This window comes from Trichomycterus rosablanca, chromosome 16 (genome assembly GCF_030014385.1).
Source record: "Trichomycterus rosablanca isolate fTriRos1 chromosome 16, fTriRos1.hap1, whole genome shotgun sequence".
Taxonomy (NCBI): Eukaryota; Metazoa; Chordata; class Actinopteri; order Siluriformes; family Trichomycteridae; genus Trichomycterus; species Trichomycterus rosablanca.
In genome coordinates this window covers 21,273,735-21,301,068 of record NC_086003.1, presented here as the reverse complement: position 1 = coordinate 21,301,068, position 27,334 = coordinate 21,273,735, and the positions used below count along the sequence as shown (strand labels likewise).

At 39.6% G+C, this 27,334-nt stretch overlaps 1 protein-coding gene across 2 annotated transcripts in view; it reads left to right on the top strand.

The window, feature by feature from the left end:
* The first annotated feature begins 2,268 nt into the window (after window positions 1-2,268).
* The window catches only part of gria1b (glutamate receptor, ionotropic, AMPA 1b), a 118,448-nt gene continuing 93,382 nt past the window's right edge, over window positions 2,269-27,334 (top strand). For both annotated transcript variants that reach the window (XM_063012057.1, XM_063012058.1), the window contains exons 1-2: window positions 2,269-2,350; window positions 2,454-2,588. In XM_063012057.1, coding sequence (XP_062868127.1) covers window positions 2,269-2,350; window positions 2,454-2,588 — 217 coding nt within the window. The remainder of the gene's footprint in view (window positions 2,351-2,453; window positions 2,589-27,334) is intronic.

Sequence of the window (27,334 nt, the reverse complement as noted above, 5' to 3'; positions counted from 1 at the left end):
TGCTTATATCTCAGTAGTGCTGCCACTCTTACATCAATAGTCGTCTGCTTCTATTTTAGTAGTGCTGCCATCAATGGTGAGATGCTTATATCTCAGTAGTGCTGACTCTCTGCACATCAATAGTTGTGTCTCAGATGCATATCAATAGTGAGATGCTTATATCTCAAAACTGCTGCCACTGCACACATCAATAGTGAGATGCTTATATCTAAGTAGTGCTGCCATTGCCTATCAATAGTGACAGCGCTGCCAGTCCGCACATCAACAGTGAGATGCTTATATCTTAAAACTGCTGCCCTCCACACATCAATAGTTGGTTGCTTATATATCAGTTTTGCTGCCACTGCACACATCAATAGTGAGATGCTTATATCTCAGTAGTGCTGCCACTGCCTATCAGTAGTGACAGTGCTGCCAGTCCGCACATCAATAGTGAGATGCTTATATCTCAGTAGTGCTGCCACTATGCACTTCAGTGGTTGGCTGCTGATATTTCAGTAGTGCTGCCACTCCACACATCAATAGTGAGAAGCTTATATCTCAGTAGTGATGCCACTCTCACAGCAATCCTACAAATGCTGTCACTCTTCCCATCAATAGTGAGATTCATATATTTCAGTAGAGCTGCCACTGCCCATCAGTAGTGCACAATAATAGTGGGGTGCTGATATTTTAGTAGTGCTGCCACTTTATGTAGAAATTTACATTTACATTTTCGGCATTTACCAGATGCTTTTATCCAAAGCAACTTACATTATACTGTCTAAGCAATTGAGGGTTAAGGGCCTTGCTCAAGGGCTCAACAGCGGCAACCTGGTGGGGTTTGAACCAGCAACCTTCTGATTACTAGTCCAGTACCTTAACCACTAGGATACAACTGCCCTTGTGGGATGCTTATATCTCAGTAGTGCTTCCACTGCATATCAATAGTGGACTGCTTATATCTTAGTAGTGCTGCCACTTCGCACATCAATAGTGAGATGCTTATATCTTAGTAGTGCTGCCACTGCACATCAATAGTGAGATGCTTATATCTCAGTAGTGCTGCCACTTCGCACATCAATAGTGAGATGCTTATATCTCAGTAGTGCTTCCACTGCATATCAATAGTGGACTGCTTATATTTCAGTAGTGCTGCCACTCCACACACCAATAGTGAGATGCTTATATCTCAGTAGTGCTGCCACTGCCTATCAGTAGTGACAGTGCTGCCAGTCCGCACATCAATAGTGAGATGCTTATATCTCAGTAGTGCTGCCACTGCACATCAATAGTGAGATGCTTATATCTTAGTAGTGCTGCCACTTAGCACATCAACAGTGAGATGCTTATATTTCAGTAGTGCTTCCACTGCATATCAATAGTGGACTGCTTATATTTCAGTAGTGCTGCCACTCCACACACCAATAGTGAGATGCTTATATCTCAGTAGTGCTGACACTGCCTATCAGTAGTGACAGTGCTGCCAGTCCGCACATCAATAGTGAGATGCTTATATCTCAGTAGTGCTGCCACTGCACATCAATAGTGAGATGCTTATATCTCAGTAGTGCTGCCACTTTGCACATCAATAGTGAGATGCTTATATCTCAGTAGTGACAGTGCTGCCACTTCGCTCATCAATAGTGAGATGCTTATATCTCAGTAGTGCTGCCACTTCGCATATCAATAGTGAGATGCTTATATCTCAGTAGTGCTTCCACTGCATATCAATAGTGGACTGCTTATATTTCAGTAGTGCTGCCACTCCACACACCAATAGTGAGAAGCTTATATCTCAGTAGTGCTGCCACTTTATGTAGAAATTGTGGGATGCTAATATCTCAGTAGTGCTTCCACTGCATATCAGTAGTGGACTGCTTATATTTCAGTAGTGCTGCCACTCCACACACCAATAGTGAGAAGCTTATATCTCAGTAGTGCTAACACTGCACATCAGTATTGCGATGCTTATATTTGAAAGACGCTGCCATGTGCATATTAGAAACTGGTGGAATATAAAAACGAGAACTGGTGTCCGCCAGTGCACAGTGATCCTGTTGGGGGATAGAGGAGCATGTGTTCAGTACTGCCACTCTGCGCATTAACGTCGAGGTGCTTGCATTTCAGTAGCGCTGCCATTCTGCGCATCAACGGTAGTCGCGAGGCAGCTGCGCGCGGAGCGGAGCGCATTTTCCTCTATTGTCTCGCAATGAAGTAAAAAAACGCGAATGCTGGTGGATTTATGTTCGGATTTCGGCTTTTCCCGTCGCAAATGCAAAAGGAAATATGGAGCCAAGTCTGGCATTACTGCTCACCAGCTTGCTCTGCTGGTGCTCGTGCACGAGTTTCCCAAGTAACATCAACATCGGTGAGTGCACGCGCGTCTCGCGCTTCATATTTCAGATTTGTTTAAGTTGCACCAGTACAGGCTGATGTTACAGATTTTCTTTCTTTATTTTCATCTGCGCCAGGCGGCTTGTTCCCGACCGACTCGCATGAATATGAGGTGTTCCGCTTCGCGCTCTCTCAGCAGCACGAGCTCCCCAAACTCATCCCACAGGTGGACATGGTCGATGTGGGCAGCAGCTTCGCCATGACATATGCATGTAAGTTCCATCTCTGTCATATATATGTTTTTTTTTTTTTTAATAATCACCATAACACAGCAGCACCAGGCTTGCGCGCACCTGTTTGCAGCAATGCACGCACTATGCAACAAATGCGCAACCGCCTTAGTATTTAGATCTGATCCTGGTGTAAAGCAGATGTCTTCTCCATAGACTGGCATAAATCCAGGACAGATTAGCACTGACAGACAAAAATGAAGCCTCCAAACAAAAGCCCTTGCAGCAAAGTTGTGCACTGAGGATTTCAAAGAGATGTCCATCAAATCATCCTTACACTGTATGCTGTGCTGTCCATACTGTCAGAATTAATAACCAGTAGCCTACATTTGTCCATCACGGTACAGTAAAACACAATAAAAACAATACATCCCTTCAATCCATTCTATTTTCTGAATGCAGATCTGATACTGAAAGTTAACATGTCTATGCTGTCAGAAAAAGGACTCTAGTGGTACACTCTGTTCACAAATGTACAGTCAGTTAAAAAAAGATCCACTGGCCCCAATAGTTTTATTTCTGATACTATACCCATGTTAAAGCTCTGAGTACCTGTTGATAACCAATACTCATACTGTCAGAATTAATAACCAGTAGCCTACATTTTGTCTATCATGGTACAGTAAAAAAAAAAAACCTCAATTTATTAATTAATATTTTCCGAATGCTGATCTGATACTGAAAGTTAACATATGACTGTGCTGTCAGAAAAAGGACTCTAGTGGTACACTTTGTTCACTAATGTACAGTCAATTAAAAAAGATCCACTGACCCCAATAGTTTTATTTCTGATACTATATTATAGTCGATATTTTAAATAATAAGCACATTTAATCTTGTTAATAAAAAATGGTGTCAGAAAATGCTACTTGCATGTTTGGATAGTCAAAGTTCAATCAATGTAATCAATCTAACTGATCCTAATGTTTATTTTAAAATGCAAATCCAGCACAGATTAGCGCTGACAAGCCAGAGACAAAAATGAAGCCTCCAAACAAAAGCCCTTGCAGCAAAGTTGTGCACTGAGGATGATGTCCATCAAATCACCCTTACACTGTATGCTGTGCTGTCCATACTGCCAGAATTAATAACCAGCCTACATTTGTCCATCATGGTACAGTAAAAAAAAAAAAACTCAATATATTCATTAATATTTTCCCAATGCTGATCTGATACTGAAAGTTAACATGCCTATGCTGTCAGAAAAAGGACTCTAGTGGTACACTCTGTTCACTAATGTACAGTCAATTAAAAAAGATCCACTGACCCCAATAGTTTTATTTCTGATACTATACCCATGTTAAAGCTCTGAGTACCTGTTGATAATCAGTACTAGTAATAGTCATATTATTGGAGTTGATATTTTATATGAAAAGCGCATTAGTCTTGTTAAAAAAAGCCACCATAGCAGGCAAACAAGCTTCAAAACAAATATTTATTATTAGTCAACTACCTAAGTTTTTTATGTAGTCCCTAAATTAAAACTAAATAATTAAATTGAACATAGTGACACATGATAATGCTTAAACAGGGACTAACTAAACAAAAGGTGAGAAAATTAACATGATTCTCACCAAATAATGCTTATTTTAGGTACAGTATATGGACCAAAGTATGTAGATGCCACACCATGGGCAATAATACAGTTTCCATCTCCGTTGCTACCCCCTTCACTTATCTAGAGAGGCTTTCCTTAGATTTGCAGTGTGTCGGTGTAAATTTGTGCCCATTCATATGCCGATAATCAATACAAATTCTATACCAGAGGTCACTAACAGGCGGACCGCGGTCCGGGTCCGGACCCAGAAGCTGTCCCATACGGATTTGGACCTACAGCCAAAACAGAAAGTTATGATTTGAAACCTGACGGAGCGCTTCTATTTTAACCGGCGCAGCTTCTGTACCATTTACGGTAGCGGTTTAGTGGATGAGAAAACGCACAGACACCAGAGATCACGTGACACCACTCAGCCAATCAAGTCTGTGCATTCCAGTCGGTAAACACTGCAACTCTACAGATGAGAGAGTTAGAGGCGAGTTACATGTGAAAAGACGGTGGAAAGAAAAAGAAAGATAGCGAACGTAGAACAAACGAAGGGAGAGATACAGACGACTGTGCCGGAGAAAGTTGAGAAAAGACGAGTGAGACAGGAGACAAATGACGCTCTCCAAAAAAGAAACGTGTACAGCGAAATTACAGCATTTAATCCGTGATGGAGAGACTCATCTCTGTTCTTACTTCCCACTGGAGCACAATTTATTTTTATTTTCTCCTAATTTGATAAGAGAAAGGTTTGATAAGGTGGGGTGGTCCGGGTCCTCTCTGTGTGGAGTTTGCATGTTCTCCCCGTGTCTGCATGGGTTTACTTCGGTGCTCCGGTTTCCTCCCACAGTACAAAGACGTGCAAGTGAGGTGAATTGGAGACACTGAATTGTCCATGACTGTGTTGGATATAAACTTGTGAACTGATGAGTCTTGTGTAATGAATAACTACCGTTCCTGTCATGAATGTAACCAAAGTGTAAAACATGACGTTATAATCCTAATAAACACATTTGATTTGACAGTCAGTTATTGATTACATGCAGATGTTAATACAACTACTAGGCTACTTATATATAATATATATCAATATATATATTATATGTTATGCAGTGATAGCTCAGTGGTTAAGGTACTGGACTAATAAACAGAAGGTTGCCGGTTCAAGCCCCACCACCACCAAGTTGCCACTGTTGGGTCCCTGAGTAAGGCCCTTAACCCTCAGTTGCTCATTGTGTAAGTAGCTTTGGATAAAAGTGTCTGCTAAATGCTATATATATATATATATATATATATATATATATATATATATATATACAGTGTATCACAAAAGTGAGTACACCCCTCACATTTCTGCAGATATTTAAGTATATCTTTTCATGGGACAACACTGACAAAATTACACTTTGACACAATGAAAAGTAGTCTGTGTGCAGCTTATATAACAGTGTACATTTATTCTTCCCTCAAAATAACTCAATATACAGCCATTAATGTCTAAACCACCGGCAACAAAAGTGAGTACACCCATTAGTGAAAGTTCCTGAAGTGTCAATATTTTGTGTGGCCACCATTATTTCCCAGAACTGCCTTAACTCTCCTGGGCATGGAGTTTACCAGAGCTTCACAGGTTGCCACTGGAATGCTTTTCCACTCCTCCATGACGACATCACGGAGCTGGCGGATGTTCGGGACTTTGCACTCCTCCACCTTCCGCTTGAGGATGCCCCAAAGATGTTCTATTGGGTTTAGGTCTGGAGACATGCTTGGCCAGTCCATCACCTTTACCCTCAGCCTCTTCAATAAAGCAGTGGTCGTTTTAGAGGTGTGTTTGGGGTCATTATCATGCTGGAACACTGCCCTGCGACCCAGTTTCCGGAGGGAGGGGATCATGCTCTGCTTCAGTATTTCACAGTACATATTGGAGTTCATGTGTCCCTCAATGAAATGTAACTCCCCAACACCTGCTGCACTCATGCAGCCCCAGACCATGGCATTCCCACCACCATGCTTGACTGTAGGCATGACACACTTATCTTTGTACTCCTCACCTGATTGCCGCCACACATGCTTGAGACCGTCTGAACCAAACAAATTAATCTTGGTCTCATCAGACCATAGGACATGGTTCCAGTAATCCATGTCCTTTGTTGACATGTCTTCAGCAAACTGTTTGCGGGCTTTCTTGTGTAGAGACTTCAGAAGAGGCTTCCTTCTGGGGTGACAGCCATGCAGACCAATTTGATGTAGTGTGCGGCGTATGGTCTGAGCACTGACAGGCTGACCCCCCACCTTTTCAATCTCTGCAGCAATGCTGACAGCACTCCTGTGCCTATCTTTCAAAGACAGCAGTTGGATGTGACGCTGAGCACGTGCACTCAGCTTCTTTGGACGACCAACGCGAGGTCTGTTCTGAGTGGACCCTGCTCTTTTAAAACGCTGGATGATCTTGGCCACTGTGCTGCAGCTCAGTTTCAGGGTGTTGGCAATCTTCTTGTAGCCTTGGCCATCTTCATGTAGCGCAACAATTCGTCTTTTAAGATCCTCAGAGAGTTCTTTGCCATGAGGTGCCATGTTGGAACTTTCAGTGACCAGTATGAGAGAGTGTGAGAGCTGTACTACTAAATTGAACACACCTGCTCCCTATGCACACCTGAGACCTAGTAACACTAACAAATCACATGACATTTTGGAGGGAAAATGACAAGCAGTGCTCAATTTGAACATTTAGGGGTGTAGTCTCTTAGGGGTGTACTCACTTTTGTTGCCGGTGGTTTAGACATTAATGGCTGTATATTGAGTTATTTTGAGGGAAGAATAAATTTACACTGTTATATAAGCTGCACACAGACTACTTTTCATTGTGTCAAAGTGTCATTTTGTCAGTGTTGTCCCATGAAAAGATATACTTAAATATCTGCAGAAATGTGAGGGGTGTACTCACTTTTGTGATACACTGTATATATATATATATATATATATATATATATATACTGTATATATACTGTATATATAGTTAAACATTCCGGACCTTTGCTTCAAGAAATTTTCTCTAACTGGACCTCTTCAAATTTGAGTTGAATACCCCTGTTCTATACTGACACTCAGTATCGACTAGCACATGCAGTCTTTAGAGACAATTTACATAAACAGAGTCATGTCATGCCTTCATGGAAAAAGTAATTACTAAACAGAAATGATGCTGTAATAGTCACATGATTAGAGTATAATTGTAAATAAATAAGGCACCATAGCAGGCAATGAATCAAAGTCAAAACAAATGTATATTGTTACTCGACTACCTAAGTTCAGCTAAGCTTACCAATTGCAGTTGACTATTTATTAGAAACAATAAGAATAAGGCAGGTACACATCATGGATGGGACGCGAGCCCATTGCAGACCATTTTTCACTTACCTGTTCACTCACACACACACACACACACCTAAAGAATCATTTACAGTTTTTAGAGATAGGAGCAGAGATGTTCACAAGTCATAAAATACGAGTCTGAGTCACGAGTCACGAGTATTTAGGCTATAGTTCGAGTCAAGTCACAAGTCTTTAGGCTAGAGTCCGAGTCAAGTCACGAGTCAATATAATATACACAAAACATATATTGGAAATGAAGCGTAGAAATAAATGATATGTAAGTTCAGATATAAAACAACAACAGATTAGCAACTGTATTTTGCCGTTTTACTTAGTGCCTTTACTTTCCTAGTCATTGTGCAAATGAATGTAATTTCCGTAACAATAAGGTACCAGTTAAAAGCTTAAACTGATACGTTTTGTTTTCATTGCAAAACAAAAGCGTGCGATAAATCACGGCACAGCAACCAAAATCCAAAATACCGCAAAAGAAATCATAACCACTGCTTACCTTAGCTTATGTTCTTCCACCATTTTAAGTGAGATTCCAATCCAGAGGTAGCGAAAATGTTCAAATGAAGTGAACTTCAAACTGTGTAGGGAGTAGGGAGTGACGCTTCATCACTACGCCAGAAGCTGGCTGTAACATTAGAGAGCAGAATATTTATAATAATAATAATTATATATATATATATACGTATAATTGTCACATGTAACTAATGTTAACACATGCTGACGCTAGGGACTCTTGATATTTATGAGTCATTTGTCATTGTTTATTGAGTCATGAGTCGAGTCCGAGTCATTTGAAATGAGTCTGAGTCGAGTCTGAAGTCGCTGTGTGTGCGACTTACGTGCAGCTCGGACTCGAGTCCTCATCTCTGGATAGGAGTGACTCACACAGACTTACATGGACAATGATAGAATTCAAGGATCAAACTTGGGTCCCACATTATTTTTCTCCAGCATGCTGGCCTGTATAAACAGTTTTATTTCACTGATTAAAAGAGACAAAAGTCATGATCACATAGTGACATAGAGTATAATTTTTGTGCAGCCCTGCTTAATGCTGTTCTCCTACAGTTTCTCTATGTTTAAAAGTGGTAAAATTCAGGAAACCTTACCAATCACAAGCCTCAAACCTTTGTACCTTAAACCCCCAGTTAAGACCATTTTTACAGTGTACAGACATACGTGATTATTATTTTTGTTTAAACTGTGGATATATCATGTTTATTGCATCCTCATCAAACTTTTATAAAGTGTATGCAATGTAAGAATCTAAAAAATCTCAAAACAGAAGGGCTGAAAAAGCTATTAAAGCTTCCACCGCTGCATGGCTGGAAGATTACCGCATGATTTACTTAACATTCAGCGTGTTTTAGCATCAAAGGGAATTGGGTTCCTGAGTGAAGGTGAGAGGAGCGTTCAGCATGTGGTGAGTTATAGAATTGCGCTGATGTTAGCAGCTCCCGACAGCTCGGATGATGAGAAAATCCTCACCTCGACTTGTTTGCAGTGCGAATGTTTCATGTTTGAAGTCTGGGGTTAACTCAGGAGAATGCCATTATTTATCCCAACTTCAGTCACAGAGAGTCAGATTGGTTTATGACTCTTTGTACTGTTTTAAATGGCTATTGTGTCAATATGGATTCTGATATAGCCTATTCAGATCTGTCATTGCACAGTATATAATATTTGGGTTTCGTCACCAACCGCAAGAGCGCGGTGTTCCCGTAATAAGGGTTAAAGCGGGATTGATGGTTGAATTGTGTTTAAAGTGTTGGTCTAAATAGTTGTGTTCAAAATAATGTAGCGTATAGCGTATAGCATATAGTATGTGGGAGGGATCTGCTGTATATCAGATCTGGCCTCTTTTTCCAAGCCCTTGTTACTCAAGAAGGAACCTTTTCTCCCAATAAACCTCCTCTGGTAAAAGAGCGTAATGTTTCCTTTCGTCTTATCTACGCTACAATATAAAGGTGTCCTGTTGGCACAACTGGTGATGTTGGTACTGCACAGCTTCATGGTACTTGGTTCCTGGGTTTCAGGCCTTTCCTCTGGTTGTTGCTTCTGGCTGTGTCAGCGCGTGTTTCCTCTCACCTGTCAAAAATAACAGTAGCAGGATGTAGCCTTGTTTTTTCCGCATTGACAACCTAATCAGGATGAGGATAAAGCAATAATAAATAAATAAATTATGTATGATATAATTAATATAATGATATAACAAAAGGCAGATAAGTGAGCGCTAACAGACTGTAGAACATTGAATAATTAATTGAATAAACTGGTGGCTGTTTGAAGAAAAACGGCCTTTATTTGTCATATCTTCATGTTTACAGTACAGTGAAATTCTTTTTCCGCATATCACAGCTTGTTTGGAAGCTGGGGTCAGAACGCAGGGTCAGTCATTGTACAGTGCCCCTGGAGTCGAGAGGGTTAAGGGCCTTGCTCAAGGCACAGCCTGGATTTGAACCCACAACTTGCGATTGAAAGCCCAAAGCTCTAGCTATTAGGCTACCACTGTCCACTAGGCTTGCCATGTCACCTACAATGCTATGACAAATTATTCGCCAATTGACAAAGACAGTTTGCTGTGATTGGGTGGAAGTGCTTTGATGCTTTGCCATGAATTCTGTGGTCTGCCAGAAAATCCTGAGAAACAATGTTTGGTGATCCATCTGTGGTCTAAAGCTGAAGTGCAATAGAATTATGCAACAAGACAATGTTCGAAACATGACAGCAAGTCCATATCCAAATGGCTTAAAAGAGGCACACCAAGTTTGGAGCTGTCCAGTCAAAGTCCTGACTGAAACCCTGTTGATATCCTGCTGTAGAACCTTTAAGCAGGCACTTTATGTTTGAAAAGACGCATCCCCAGTCATAGGAAGTGTTAAGTTGCAGTTGATGCGAAAGTTGGCACGAGCTTAATTACTTTTTCACAAAGGCGTTTATCATGTTCTTATACTGCATCTGGTATGAGGATGGAACACTACACAAAATCAAGAGGAAAATACTTTTGTACATAGCCTAAGGCTATGAAATGGCCTGACGTGTTAATAGGTGCGTGAATGGAGACACTGCTGGGGCATTCTTCTTCTTAATTATATGGGCAAAAGTATGTGGACACCTTTCTTTATATGTTGTTTAAATGATAAAGCCATACTCATTGCTAACAGGTGTTCATTATAGAATTCATTATAATAAATCAAAATTTCATGTTTCTAACGATGTGGCACAGAATTCCCCAGGTCTGTATTTATTGTTGTCTATAGACTTCTTCACAAAGCTATTAAGTGACCTGCGGGCTGTAAAATCCCTTTAAGAAAGTTCTTTTTGACCTTTACTAGCACATCAATGATGCCCTTACAAGCTCAGCAGGATGTCTATTGGAAATGCAGCGTAATTGGCTGTCAGAGCAGCAGAGATGTCTGTGATTGATCCTGAGCATGATTGCATTAGGTGTGAATATGAAGCGTGTTGTGAAAGCGTGTGCTTTAAAGTGAAGGCAATATATATACAGTGTATCACAAAAGTGAGTACACCCCTCACATTTCTGCAAATATTTCATTATATCTTTTCATGGGACAACACTATAGAAATGAAACTTGGATATAACTTAGAGTAGTCAGTGTACAGCTTGTATAGCAGTGTAGATTTACTGTCTTCTGAAAATAACTCAACACACAGCCATTAATGTCTAAATAGCTGGCAACAAAAGTGAGTACACCCCACAGTGAACATGTCCAAATTGTGCCCAAATGTGTCATTGTCCCTCCCTGGTGTCATGTGTCAAGGTCCCAGGTGTAAATGGGGAGCAGGGCTGTTAAATTTGGTGTTTTGGGTACAATTCTCTCATACTGGCCACTGGATATTCAACATGGCACCTCATGGCAAAGAACTCTCTGAGGATGTGAGAAATAGAATTGTTGCTCTCCACAAAGATGGCCTGGGCTATAAGAAGATTGCTAACACCCTGAAACTGAGCTACAGCATGGTGGCCAAGGTCATACAGCGGTTTTCCAGGACAGGTTCCACTCGGAACAGGCTTCGCCAGGGTCGACCAAAGAAGTTGAGTCCACGTGTTCGGCGTCATATCCAGAAGTTGGCTTTAAAAAATAGACACATGAGTGCTGCCAGCATTGCTGCAGAGGTTGAAGACGTGGGAGGTCAGCCTGTCAGTGCTCAGACCATACGCCGCACACTGCATCAACTCGGTCTGCATGGTCGTCATCCCAGAAGGAAGCTGACGCACAAGAAAGCCCGCAAACAGTTTGCTGAAGACAAGCAGTCCAAGAACATGGATTACTGGAATGCCCTGTGGTCTGACGAGACCAAGATAAACTTGTTTGGCTCAGATGGTGTCCAGCATGTGTGGCGGCGCCCTGGTGAGAAGTACCAAGACAACTGTATCTTGCCTACAGCCAAGCATGGTGGTGGTAGCATCATGGTCTTGGGCTGCATGAGTGTTGCTGGCACTGGGGAGCTGCAGTTCATTGAGGGAAACATGAATTCCAACATGTACTGTGACATTCTGAAACAGAGCATGATCCCCTCCCTTCGAAAACTGGGCCTCATGGCAGTTTTCCAACAGGATAACAACCCCAAACACAACCTCCAAGATGACAACTGCCTTGCTGAGGAAGCTGAAGGTAAAGGTGATGGACTAAACCCAATTGAGCACCTGTGGCACATCCTCAAGTGGAAGGTGGAGGAGTTCAAGGTGTCTAACATCCACCAGCTCCGTGATGTCATCATGGAGGAGTGGAAGAGGATTCCAGTAGCAACCTGTGCAGCTCTGGTGAACTCCATGCCCAGGAGGGTTAAGGCAGTGCTGGATAATAATGGTGGTCACACAAAATATTGACACTTTGGGCACAATTTGAACATGTTCACTGTGGGGTGTACTCACTTATGTTGCCAGCCATTTAGACATTAATGGCTGTGTGTTGAGTTATTTTCAGAAGACAGTAAATCTACACTGCTATACAAGTTGTACACTGACTACTCTAAGTTATATCCAAGTTTTATTTCTATAGTGTTGTCCCATGAAAAGATATAATAAAATATTTGCAGAAATGTGAGGGGTGTACTCACTTTTGTGATACACTGTATATATATATATTTGGGAAGGCAAGAGAAAAGCTAATTACCTAGGTGACCAGAGTGTTCTCATCAGGGTGTATTTGCCATGCCTCATCACCGGTTTGGGTCTCATCGCCCTGATTGTGTGCACCTCTGGCATGTCTCATTATACTGAATATGATGAAAGGGGAAGGGAACAGTGTGCTCTTAAGACCATTGAAATGAATTTCTTTGCCTTATAATAAGATCCCAAATAAGCTGTCAGTCTTATTTACTTTATTCATATGATCTTATGATTGGTATGAAATCCATACAAGGATTGAATGAGTTAGAAGTTTCAAGGGGGTTTGAAGTTTTAAAGCAGGCAGGTTGGTCTAATCCTACCTTCATGTGCTACTGGAGATATTGTACAAATGAGCTTCTGACCTTAAAATGCTGACATTTCTTATGTTTCTTACTGATAACACATGAATCATATATCATATAAATACACAGATCAGCCATAACATTAAAACCACCTCCTTGTTTCTACACTCAATGTTCATTGTATCAGCTCCACTTACCATATAGAAGCACTTTGTAGTTCTACAATTACTGACTGTAGTCCATCTGTTTCTCTATACCCTTTTAGCCTGCTTTTACCCTGTTATTCAATGGTCAGGACCCCCACAGGACAACCACAGAGCAGGTATTATTTGGGTGGTGGATCATTCTAAGCACTGCAGTGACACTGACATGGTGGTGGTGTGTTAGTGTGTGTTGTGCTGGTATGAGTGGATCAGACACAGCAGCGCTGCTGGAGTTTTTAAACACCTCAACTGTCACTGCTGGACTGAGAATAGTCCACCAACCAAAAATATCCAGCCAACAGCACCCCGTGGGCAGTGTCTTGTGACCACTGATGAAGGTCTAGGAGATGACCAACTCAAACAGCAGCAATAGATGAACGATCGTCTCTGACTTTACATCTACAAGGTGGACCAACTAGGTAGGAGTGTCTAATAGAGTGGACAGTGAGTGGACACGATATTTAAAAACTCCAGCAGTGCTGCTGTGTCTGATCCACTTATACCAGCACAACAAACACTAACACACCACCACCATGTCATTGTCACTGCAGTGCTGAGAATGATCCACCACCTAAATAATACCTGCTCTGTGGTGGTCCTGTGGGGGTCCTGAGCATTGAAGAACAGGGTGAAAGCAGGCTAAAAAGTATGTAGAGAAACAGATGGACTACAGTCAGTAATTGTAGAACTACAAAGTGCTTCTATATGGTAAGTGGAGCTGATAAAAAATCCTACCGATTTAGAGCACTCAATTTTGTCTTCCTCTGCTGAGGAATACCCTATTGCATCCTAGGAGAGCACGTCGCTATACACGCCTCTTCCGATACGTGCACAGGCTTCTTCTTCTCGCCCCTGCATTCTGCACAGGTGTCTCTTCCGCCAATCAGGGTCCTTACACGGCGTATGAAGGTCCCACCCACACATAGTCCGGCCCCTACCCTGCAGATACGGTGGCCAATTTGTATCTGCCGCAGGCCCTGCCAATTATGCCTGCCAGATGGCTCCCAGCCGACCGGTGGCAACGCCGAGTTTTGAACCGAGGAGTTCAGAATCTCGGCTCTGGTGTGCTAGTGGAATATCCCGCTGTGCCACCTGTGCGCCATATTTGGCACATTTTTAAATGTGTTTTGGAAAACATAAAGTTGTGCATACTGTGACACATACTATTAGAGTAGACAGTGGAGAGGGATGGATAAAATGGTTTTGTTATGCAAGGTTTGATGTTTAAATGATTATTATTACTATTATTGTAATTATTTTATTATTATTTTAATATTTTTTTATTCTAATATTATTATTATTATACAATTTTTTTTATATACTAGCTTCACTTTTTTTATTGCAGTAGTGCTACTGGCTGCTTTATTTTTTATGTCTAAAAAAGTTTACCGTTCTTATCATGCTGTGAAAAGTCGGTTTCATCTAGTTTATGCACATTATTTGAATAGGCACTTGGGTGGCACAGCGGTAAAATGCGCTAGCCCTCCAGTGCTGAGATCTCAAGCTCTTGAGCTCCCCAGTGTGCGGCTCTGTGCTCTTTGAGACCCGCCCCGGCAAGCAAAAAGAAGTGATTATGTGTGCACATGTCAGAGGGGGTGCATGACAGCCTCTGCCCCCATGGTTGGAGGTGGGGGTGGCAGCAGCAGTGAGTGAGAGATAAGTTCCAATTAGGCATGATTAGATTAGGGTGCAAAAGGGGGAAAAGGATCATTTGAATAGAAATGATGGATTTGCTTGATACATTTCACAAAATTGGAATTGATTGGAATTTTTTTCTTTGTTTATGTTCACATTTGTCAAATAAATATTAGCAGTATGAATACTTAGCAGTTTGGTTAGCAGAGGGTTTATTTACCTTAGCTGAGGTAATTAACACACATATTTAGGACAGTTTTAAGGAAAATCACATCATTTAGGTACTATTGATTTGCCTCCAGAGCCATTTTGTAGAAATCTGTGTCTGTACTTTAAAATCTGTAATTTATTGGATTTTTAATAGATTATCCATTATGATCAGTCAAATAGAAATTTAAGACTGTCCATTAATCTACCAATAATTTGTTTTATGGTGCAGAATCAGGACTTAATAAAAAACAAGATCTACGACATACTCACCAAGGTTAGTGTGTTTTTTAGAGCTGAATATTTAAACATTTGGTTCTGTGCTCTTTGTGCTTTGGTTGGTTGAGGCTTCTGGTTTCACAGAAGAGTACTCAGAAGGGTAAGACTGTATCATTAATACTCCCATTGGTCACATCCGAGGGTCTTTAGGTCGTTATCCTTAAGAACCCTGACAATAAGGAAAAGGTGGCATCTTTGTGCATTCCATAAGAGTAGAGCAAGAAAAAAATATGAATGAGTTTTTTTGCTGTGCAGAAATAATTATTCACATACAGTGGTACCTTGAAACGCAACGTCAGTTGGTTCTTGGAGTGGCGTTGAGTTTAAAAGGCATTGAGTTTTAAGGTATTTTTTCCCATAAGGATGTATAGGAAACCTGTTAATGCGTTCCATGGTCCTGTGGAACTGCATATATTTTAGGCTAATGTAAAATAATGGGGTTGTTTTTGACATGTATACACTGTTAAATAACACAAATATAATATAAAACACTGAAATAAAAGCTGATTCAATTCAATTAAATTTAACTTTATTGTCATTATACAATACAGGGTTGTACAATATAACGAAACACTGTCAGGCTACATCTCCAGTGCAGACAACGAAAGACAATAGTGCAAAGACAATAGGGGAGAAGGGATGGGGGAGGTTAAAAAAAAGGTGCATACATAAGGTGCTTAGACAAGGTGCATAGACAAAGACAAAGGTGCAATGACAAGGCTAGGTGCATAGACAGGTCTGAGGTAGTGGATTAGAAGCTTAGGTTTAAGTAAACAAAGTTCTTACAATTTCTCAGAACCCTAAACTGTAACACAAGTTTAAAAGTGAAACAGTGAGGAAAATCCAGCTAAACACAGATACATGTGCTGCTTTCAGACTGAATCTGATGGTCATTCCACACAAATGCAGATTCGTCTCATATTCACACTTTAATGATGTTTTACTGCATTGCTCAAGTCAAGCGCTGAACAAAGCGGCTGGTTATTGTTAATTTGAAATTAAATAAATACATAAAAAATAAAAAAAACTGAACACGTTGAGTTTAAGGTAAACGATGAGTTTAAGGGTACAAATTTCTCGACAAAGGGTGTTGAGTTGCAAAGATTTTGAGGTACCACTGTACATAGAAACAGTAATGCATAAAAATACTTACCAAATGGCATGATGCTACTGGGTCATAATCCCAAAGCTACAGTATGCCAAATAGCTTTAAAAAATAATTAATCCATGTACAACCTTAAATCAGAAAAAGTTGGGACAGTATGGAAAATGCAAATAAAATAAAAATGCAGTGTTCCTTACATTTACTTTGACTTTTATTTGATTGCAGATAGGATGAACCTGAGATATTCACCACAGTACATTTAATAACCGATTCAAAAATTCCATGATTCAAATCGATTTGACATGTAACATGAATTCGATATTTACTTTAAACAGCAGAGGGCACTGGCGCTATATACCGCGCCTTGTTGACGTCACTGGCGCTATACGCCTGGTTGCCAAATTCGGGGTTTTTCAGCCAAATTGGGCTTAATTTAAAATTGTTTTGCATAGTTTGTACCTACCACAGAAATAAAAGGGCATTCATTATTTAGATAAATAAAAGATAATCACAAATACAGTATTTTCTTTTCTTTTTTTAAAAGAAATAATAAAAGGAAACTGTCATCATTTGTCTTCAATTTCAGTTTAAAAAAAAATCATGTCGTGAACCCAGTATCGTGAATTGCATCGCATCGTGGGTAGAGTGTATCGTTACATCCCTAGTAAGAAGTAAATGTTTTTTAATTATTTGCTTTTTCCATTCTGTCCCAACTTTTTCTGATTTGGGGTTGTACAATACTGTGCTAGTAAAAAATATATGATAAAAAGATTTTCAGAAACTCATTTCACCTCATTAAACAAAGTACAAATGGAATAGCGCTTTATTAAATGGGTGCTCTAGTCTATTATGAATGCACTGTAAGCGCCTAAGACTGAGAAAATGCCAAATCCTGCCCTGAAAATGTCAGCCAAGCAGTGCAGATTGTGCTACAGTAATAGGCATGATTTGCTTGTCAGTGAGGTCCTTCCTGAACCCCCTAGCAAAAAAAATTAAATAGACAAACAGATGCAAATGAAGGGTATTAGTCACAATGCTCCGTAGTGGAGAAGCACATTATCATAATCTGTCAGCAAAGAAGACTGAGGAGAGCAAAAGACTGAGAGGAGAGGAAGAGCAGCACACTTACAGATAGCTGATTTGCTTCCTGGAACATTCATTTATTTTACACCATCATTTGCATGTGGAGTGCTTATATAATATTAGCACATAATTAGGCTGCAGTCATGCTTTAATTAACACAGTCATGTGAGCAATGGGTCAAAATCATTGTCTGGTCCAGGAAACCGGAGCTCCCGGAAGAAACCCACACAGATGCAGGGAGAACATGAAACTTCTCACAGAAAGGACCCAGGATCTTCTTGCTGTCAGGTGACAACGCTACCCTCCAAACCACAGTGTTGGATTTAATATTTCTGTCCTTTATCTTGAGACTTTTAAGACTTATTTCACCAAGATAGACCACTTTTACCAAGACAAAAAATAGCTTTAATTTATCATAAATCATCCAACAGTATCAAGCCAGGACTGCAGAGAAAATGGCAGAAAGTTAAATGTTGAAGATTACACATAAGCTGTAACATCTGGTGTTGTTTTTGACACAGACAGCACGGCAAGTAACCAACTAGCATGTAGAAAGAATCAAGACCATGATGCTTAAAAAGCTCATCTCTTTCTCTCACTGGCATGATAAATGCTCAGAGCACATACAGACCTTTGTGAGTTTCGCTAAGATCACTTGTAGATGGTGCTCAGAGGTTTTGACTTAATTACCTGGTCTAAAAAGTATGACAATCACTGATTCAATCAAAGCGTCATCCAAAGTGTCATTCAACAGCCAACTAGTTCACATTTACATTTTACATTTTCGGCATTTAGCAGACGCTTTTATCCAAAGCGACTTACAGTTGTGACAGTATACAATCTAAGCAACTGAAGGTTAAGGGCCTTGCTCAAGGGCCCAGCAGTGGCAACCTGGCAGTGGTGGGGCTTGAACCAGCAACCTTTTGGTTACTAGTCCAGTACCTTAACCACTAAGCTACAACTGCCCTTTACTAGCGATTTTTTTTTATAAAAGCTATTTCACTAATTTAATTTTTTACACTTTTTAATTTATTTTTTACAATTTCTTGCTCAGTGTCACATGTTGTGTATATTATACCCAGGACTAAGCAGAAAAAAAACTTTAGGAAGGTATTTATGTCTAATTTTATAGTTTCATGGCTAGATCTTTATCATTTAATTGTCATGTTTTATTACTGCTTTATCCAGGTCAGAGTGGCAGTGATAAACATGATAAGACAGTGATAGGGCACCAATCCATTGCGGGGCTTCGGCCACCATATAACCACCCCCTCCCTCCCCAAAACACACACAGACACACACAGACACACACATAGCCAATCATGTCTGTATGTACACTGTAATACAGCCGGTAGTACCTTTGCGGACTCGGAGCCTGGATTCCAGCGGTAGTGGGCTAGTGCAATTTACCACTATGCAACCCAAGCGCATATTATTATTATTTTTTTAATTTTATTTATGCATTTTCTCCCAATTTAGCTTAGTCAATTTGTCTTTCGCTGCTGTGGGATCCCTTATTGCAGTCGAGGTGGGTATATTGCTGCTCACGCCTCCTCCGACCTGTGCACAGGCAGAACCCTTTTTCACTTATGCACTCTTCACAGGCCCCTCTCTATCCGTTAATCAGGGTCCTTACACAGCATTTTAAGATCCCACCTACATAGTCCGGTCATGCCGCCCTAGCAGAACCTTGTCTGCTGCAGGCACTGTCAATTATGCCCGCTAGATGGTGCCCAGCCGACCGGTGGCAATGCCGAGTTTCGAACCCAGGAGTTCAGAATCTTGTTGCTGGTGTACTAGCAGAATATCCTGTTGCGCTACCTGGGCGCCTATGACAATATTATTATTATTATTATTCCACTCTTATGTTCATCACAAACCAAAACACTGATGAGGATTTAAGCCAGAGATCATTCTGATTGTGTCATTTTCTGCTCTCTGATAACGCTCCAGCCGTTTTAACCCGCAATGCACGCAATGGCTAAATTTTCCAGCCAGCTTCCGGTATAGTGATGAAGCGTCGCTCCCTACTCCCTTTTTTGGATTAGATTCTCACTTAAAGTGGTGGAATACCCTATGTAGTGCACTTCACTGGAACAACTGGTGTAAATGAAACGCTCCCACAGAATTGGCGCTAATGGTTGGAAGAACTGCTTTCTGAACCAATCAGACCTTCTGATTTAAATTTTTTAGTAAGAAATGCTGTTATTTGTATTTATTTAGTTTGCAGTGTCACACGGATGATGTGTCAGTGAAACACGTGAGTTAGTGTTTTACTTCACAAGTTTGGATTTTAATTATATGCACATTTACAAAATAACAGATTATATTCCTAATGGGACACACTGTTATAAATTTAATAGCATCTGGAAGAATATAAGCTAAGGTAAGCAGTATTATGGATTTTTTGCTGTGTTTGGGATTTGGGCCGCTGTGCCTGATTTATCGCGCGCTTTTGTTTTGCAATGAAAACAAAACGTATCAGTTGAAGCTTTTTACTGGTACCTAGGAAATCTGTTGTTGTTTTTGATCTGAACTTACATATTATTTGTTTATTTCTACGCTACATTTCCAATATATGTTTTGTGTAGATTATATTAACTCGTGACTAGACTCTAGCCTAAAGACTCATAACTTGACTCGGACTCTAGTCTAAAGACTCGTGACTTGACTCGGACTCTAGCCTAAAGACTCTTGGCTTGACTCGGACTCTAGCCTAAAGACTCATGACTTGACTTGTGACTCTAGCTTAAAGACTGGTGACTAGACTCGTGACTCTAGCCTAAAGACTCGTGACTTGACTCGGACTCTAGCCTAAAGACTCTTGGCTTGACTCGGACTCTAGCCTAAAGACTCATGACTTGACTCGGACTCTAGACTAAAGACTCGTGACTAGACTCGTGACTCTAGCCTAAAGACTTGTGACTAGACTTGTGACTCTAGCCTAAAGACTCGTGACTTGACTCGGACTCTAGCCTAAAGACTCTTGGCTTGACTCGGACTCTAGCCTAAAGACTCATGACTTGACTCGGACTCTAGACTAAAGACTCGTGACTAGACTCGGACTCTAGCCTAAAGACTCTTGGCTTGACTCGGACTCTAGCCTAAAGACTCATGACTTGACTCGGACTCTAGACTAAAGACTCGTGACTAGACTCGTGACTCTAGCCTAAAGACTCTTGACTAGACTCGTGACTCTAGCCTAAAGACTCATGACTAGACTCGGACTCTAGCCTAAAGACTCGTGACTCGACTTGGACTCATATTTTGTGACTTGTGAACATCTCTGGTTTAAGCATTTTACAATATTTTAGATGAGTCTCTACACCAATCTGTGTTTAAAATGAGCATACAGTGAAGCTTTTAAGTAAAATTAAAAATAAAAATCTCAAGAGGAAATACATTGTATGTACAATATAACATTTTATTATAAAAGTGCTTCAAATTTATTTTTAAAAGCTTTAACGTGTTCATGTGCAATTGGTCTCATATCAACAGTACTGTCAGATTCCAGTCCTAGCGGTGCTGTGATATGAAACCTGTTACACATGCAAATTCAAATTGATTTATTAAATAATATAAGGAGTTAGAGAAATTAAATCAAGTTAAGTTTGATATATGTATTAACCTTGCCGCATTGCCAAACATTTCCCTCAGCTGATCACGGCTTGGCTACGCTCCGACGGCAGCTTGAAAACTCAGACTAACGGTAACGTCTCGCAGGAGCTGCACTGATCTCTCAGTGCATCCTGCTACTGTCACATTTACTTCATCTATTATTCATCACATTATAGCCAAAGTGATTACTTTTCTAACTTTATACATGTGCATACATGTGTGGAGCACTTCTATCATGCCTGGTAGAGTATAGGAGATAGGTGCTGCTTTTAAAAATCCATTTATGAGGCCAGGTGATGGGTGTTATTGAACTGGAATAAGACAGGTGCTGTGTGGAGAACTGATTAAAAGTGCCATATCAAGAAGATTTCGACGTTTTTAAATGATGGAGCAGGAAAATGTTAGATGCTGTGATGGTGGAATATTGTTTTTTTTTTTTTCCTAGTGTGCAGTCCTCTAGAGACCTTATCCTCAATATTGGTAATCATTACAGTTATTAGTGAGTCCCACTGAACATTAAATTATACCACACACTACAGTATGCCTTTACATGAATTTAATGTAAACCACAAATATTTCTAAGGCAATTCCAGCACTATGGATTTGACATTTGAACCCATATTGACTTGCAGCGGGAACCTGAACATCGATCAGAAAATGTGCACATCCTGAAATATGACCTTTCAGGAAGAACTCATATTCAAAAGTTCATTTATGTTTATGTAAGAGATACCATATGTGGATGTCTGACCATCAGCTTGTTCATGAACATCCCATTTTAAAACCATTGACATGAATGTGGACCTGATCTCTTTTTTTGTAACCTCCACTGTTCTGGGAGAAATGAAGAGATTTTGAATGGCACTGATGTTGAACAAAAGAGCCTGGCTGGCAATCGACATTCCAATTAATCTCAAAGTCGTTTTTTGAAGTTGGGATCATAGCTCAGTGTATTTACACCGACCAGGCATAACATTATGACCACTGACAGGTGAAGTGAATAACACTGATTATCTCTTCATCACGGCACCTGTAAGTGGGTGGGATATATTAGGCAGCAAGTGAACATTTTATCCTCAAAGTTGATGTGTTAGAAGTAGGAAAAAAGGGCAAGCGTAAGGATTTGAGCGAGTTTGACAAGGACCAAGTTGTGATGGCTAGACGACTGGGTCAGAGCATCTCCACAACTGCAGCTCTTGTGGGGTGTTCTCGGTCTGCAGTGGTCAGTATCTATCAAAAGAAGTCCAAGGAAGGAACAGTGGTAAATCGACGACAGGGTCATGGGTGGCCAAGGCCAATTGATGCACATGGGGAGCGAAGGCTGGCCCATGTGGTCCGATCCAACAGATGAGCTACTGTAGTTCAAATTGCTGAAGAACTTAATGCTGGTTCTGATAGAAAGCTGTCAGATTCCATGCCTCGACGGGTCAGGGCTGTTTTGCATTCACATAATGCGACATTTTGCTTTGGCTGTGCCATTGTTTCCTAAGGAGTTCCTTATGCTTTTAAGTGTCCCACACTGCACAGATTTGCTCTGTTTTACCGCTTGCCAGTGAGCTTAAGGTTGATTCTGTTCTGATTGAGGAACAAGACAATGTCAAGCCACATTCTGCACATGTTACAACAGTGTGGTTTTGAAGTAAGAGAGTGCAGGTGATAGACTAGCCTGCCTGGAGTCCAGACTTGCCTTTCATCAAAATGTATGTCACATTATGAAGCAAAATAAATGATAACAGCTACACCAGACTGTTGAGTAGCTGAATGCTATTTTACACAGAAATGAAAATAATTCACTTTACAATGACAGTAAATAGTGTATGTTTTTATTTATAATTCCCTAATTTTCCATACATTTGCATAAAAAAATCAAATTGATTTAGTTGATGTAACAGCTAAAATTTTATTATCCTGACAAACATAATTGATATTCCGTATAGATGGCAGGAGTACATTTTGTCAGATACCCAAATTCAACCTTTCAACAGAAATTTCTATTTCATTTGACCTGCGCTTCCCCTGCCCACAGTGATTTAAACTTTCTTTTAAGACTCTTTTATGTAAAACAGACCTAAGCACCTGCTGTGTTGTTAAACCTTATGACAGGCTGCTCAGTGTATTCATTTCATCACGCCCCCTTGGTACTCTTCCTTATGAATATCAGTCCCTTCATCAGCCTGACAGACAACCAGGCCAAATGTCTGCAGCATGTCAATCAGCCAGGCTCCAAAGACCTATTGACTGAGCTTACATCTAGCAGAGAACAGAACAAACAGGCCTTTCTTTGTGAGTCCTCGGTGCAGATTACTCAGCTCTTTTGAGGGGTAGAGATGTTTGATTAAAGATTCTTTTGAACAGATCAATATAATACATCATCGAAGCTGGTTTGCAAGCTTATTCTAATCAGAGATGTAGCTTCTGTGCAATATTTACAGAATAACTGCTTGATTGCATATCCGCCATGCTTTTAACTGAATTGTTATTTAACTGATCATAATTCATTATCAGATTCCTCAATACACAAGCACATGTATTATAAATCAGTATAATAACTTACAATTTTAAACATGATCATGGTTAAACATGGAGCTTTTTACATGGTATACTTAATGTATATTAAACATGCTAACACAAACTGAGTGATGTATAGAGGCATATTGGTAGAAAATGCTATCTAATCTAATAAATTAAATCTGGACGTTTCTAGACAAGACTACAACCAAAAACATAAAGTCATCAATTGGACCCGAGCAAGAACACAATTTTTTAACATACTCATATTTATACATAAGAATACATACTTTTATTTCATATTTGCAGTTATAAAGTCAAATAAACAATATACACCGACTAGGCATAACATTATGACCACTGGCAGGTGAAGTGAATAACACTGATTATCTTTTCATCATGGCACCTGTTAGTGGGTGGGATATATTAGGCAGCAAGTGAACATTTTATCCTGATGGCTAGACGACTGGGTCAGAGCATCTCCAAAACTGTGTCAAAACTGGTCCAAGGAAGGAACAGTGGTAAACCGGTGACAGGGTCATGGGTGGCCAAGGCTCATTGATGCACGTGGGGAGCGAAGGCTGGCCCGAGCTACTGTAGCTCAAACTGCTAAAGAAGTTAATGCTGGTTCTGATAGAAAGGTGTCAGAATACACAGTGCATCACAGTTGCAGGGCTGTTTTGGCAGCAAAAGGATGATCAACACAATATTTGGAAGGTGGTCATAATGTTATGCCTGATCGGTTTATACATATAAATTTAAAGTTGATATATGCAATTAAAATATATAACATAACTAAAGCAACATTGATTAAATACTTTTTGTGAACATATAAAATATATTATAATATAATTTTGCTTTTCACTGTATTAATTTTAGTGATAATTATATAATTATATACATATAAATTTAAAGTTGATATATGCAATAAATGTAGATGAAATAACTAAAGCAACATTGGTTAAATACTTTTTGTGTATATATAAAATATATTATAACATAACTTTGCTTTTTACGTCAATCATTTTAGTGATAATTGTGTTAATTATATAATGATATAATTGTATATACATATTAATTTAAAGTTGATATATGCAATAAAAGTATATAAAATAACTTAAGTGTACCTAAAAATACAACACAATTTTGCTTTTCACTTTATTAATTTTTGCACATTTTATTGTGCTGTGGGTTTTATTTTGAAGTTGAAGTGCCATTTTACCCCATCAATCAATACTTAATCACCATAGTGAAAAAAACCCCCTGTTTTTGTAGTATGGAGAAATTTAATCTAAAAGTAATTCTCTTGTTCACAAAAGTAAACATGCACATACAGTAATTAGAATTGATTGGACATTTGTAGGGGCACACACCTGGGTCAATAGAGACTCGTAATTTACACTGCATTCTCGGGACAAAAAGCAAGCCATGAAGTCCTAGAAACTGTGTGTGAATCTCTTTAATCGAACTGTGGCAGGGTATAGATCAGGGTAAAGATATAAAACAATATCAAAGGATTGAAGCATTAATAGCATTTTTGCTATTACCCTATTTCTTTTAGTTTTTCATGCTCCTAATAATTCTTTTTATAGAGTAGAGTACATTCTAAATTGTAGTGTATATTTTACTATATTTTCTTTTAGTTTTCATGTTTTAATTGCTTATCTCTCTTGTTTTAATTTCGTATTTCCCAAATTGTAGGGTATATTTTACAATATTTTCTTTTTAATTTTTCATGTTCTTAATTTTGTATCTCTTTTGTTTGAATTTCATGCTCTCTTAATTGTAACTAAATGTTTGTAAGATGTCTTTCTGAGATTCTTGATCTCAGGAATGTTTTAATGCTTTTAATTAATGTTTTTTCCTTATGTAAAGCACTTTGAATTGCCACTGTGTATGAAAGGTGCTATACAAATAAACTTGCCTTGCCTTGAAGTGTTCCCAAAAGGCCTTAATAATTTTAAAACTTGGCACAATGTTTAACCCATCTAAAACTGGCTGTCTGGCCACATTGAGCATGGTCAGAAAAGTAAGAAGGAACCTAACAGTCATTAGAACAGAGCTCCAAAGATGGGAGAACCTGATGGATGGATAGCACCCCATAAATCAGGCCTTTATTGAAGAGTGGTTAGACAGAAGCCACTGTTGAGTAATAGGAGTATGACAGCCGGCTTGGAGTGCCTAAAACAGGCACTGCACATCTCAGAAGTAGAATGAAAGAGACAGATAGGAAGGGAGGGAGGGATGAATGCAGTCAAATACTGGAACATTCTTAAAGAAAACCTCCTACAGAGTACACACAGACTCAGACTGGACTGACAGTTCAACTTTCAACATAAAAGTAATATGAGGACTGGCTTTAAGGCAAGCTTCTAAATGTCATTAAGTGGTCCAACCAAAGCGCAGATTAAACCCAAATGAACATCTCTAAAAATTCACAAACTGAATGGGATACAATTGAACTGTCCAAATCAAGATGTGCAAAAGTAAGCATTTAAATTAAATATGAATAGTCAAGGAGTTTGAATACTTAACGAATCCACTATATATGTTATTGTGACATTAATTTAATTTAAAATTGTACTTAGTTTTCTTTGCCAAATTAAGATTTCTTTTCACCACCAGTAGATAAGCTGCCACTATTGCAGCCAAGCTGAATCTACCACATGATAAAAGATTGCAGACAGAAAATGGTTCTGAACTAATAAGTTCCCTATATGTACACTGGAACCTACAAGCCCTCTTCAGCTGTAGTTTATAAATCTGTTCTATCCACTTTTAGATAAGCTGCACAGCCTTTAGCAAGAGCCTTCAGTTCTTCCAGATTGTGAGTTAAAGCCCTGTCACAGAGCAAAGGCGGTGTCTGGCTCTTACATTATATTTGGCTTTGGGGGTGTCATTGTTGATTGTGTAGGACAAGGATCTCACCCGCCTGATCTGATTGGTCAGCGGTAATAAAAACCTGACCCAGGGGAATGAGGCAGGCAGTTAGTGATTGGTGGTTAAAAAAATAGATCAGACGTGTTTATCTTGTGATGTGAGTCTCTCAGGGGTTAAATGACCTCTTGTCTTTCAGTGATATCATGTGGTGGTTTAGCTCAGAGCAATCTGTTTTGCAGCTGTATTAGACACATTGGTGCTGTACAGACATCAGGAGAATTGCTATTTTTAAAAAATAAAGATGACATAAAAATGTCTTATGTGAATGGGGTTTAGGTCAGGGAACTGGGATGGGACCATAACAAAGCTTGAAGACGGTTTTATATGCATTTGTGCATATTATTTTAACCCAGAGTCAACTTGATTAATCAGCTTTTTTCCTTTGTTCATTTACTCACTTCTTTAAGATTATGTAAATATATATTATTTTAGACTCTGTGGTCTAGGTGGTGCCATGTGTAGCCCTGCATCTGCGATGTTACAAAGAAATGAACCTAATTGCAGAATATAATACTGTGGCTAGAGACCCATTAAAGGAAGGAGAAATTATATCTTAAATTTATCAGGTGCCAAAAGGAAAAAAATAACGAGAAACATAAATGAACCAAATAATAAGCCACAGCCCAAAGTGGTAGTTATTAGTCATAAAAATACAGACAAACCATGTAATAACCCCACAGAAGCTTAATAACTAAAACCCCCAGCAATTGCAATGCAAAACAGAAAAGGAAAAAAAGATTAAGAAGACCTGGGTTACCACTAATGTCAGCTACTTAATCCACCA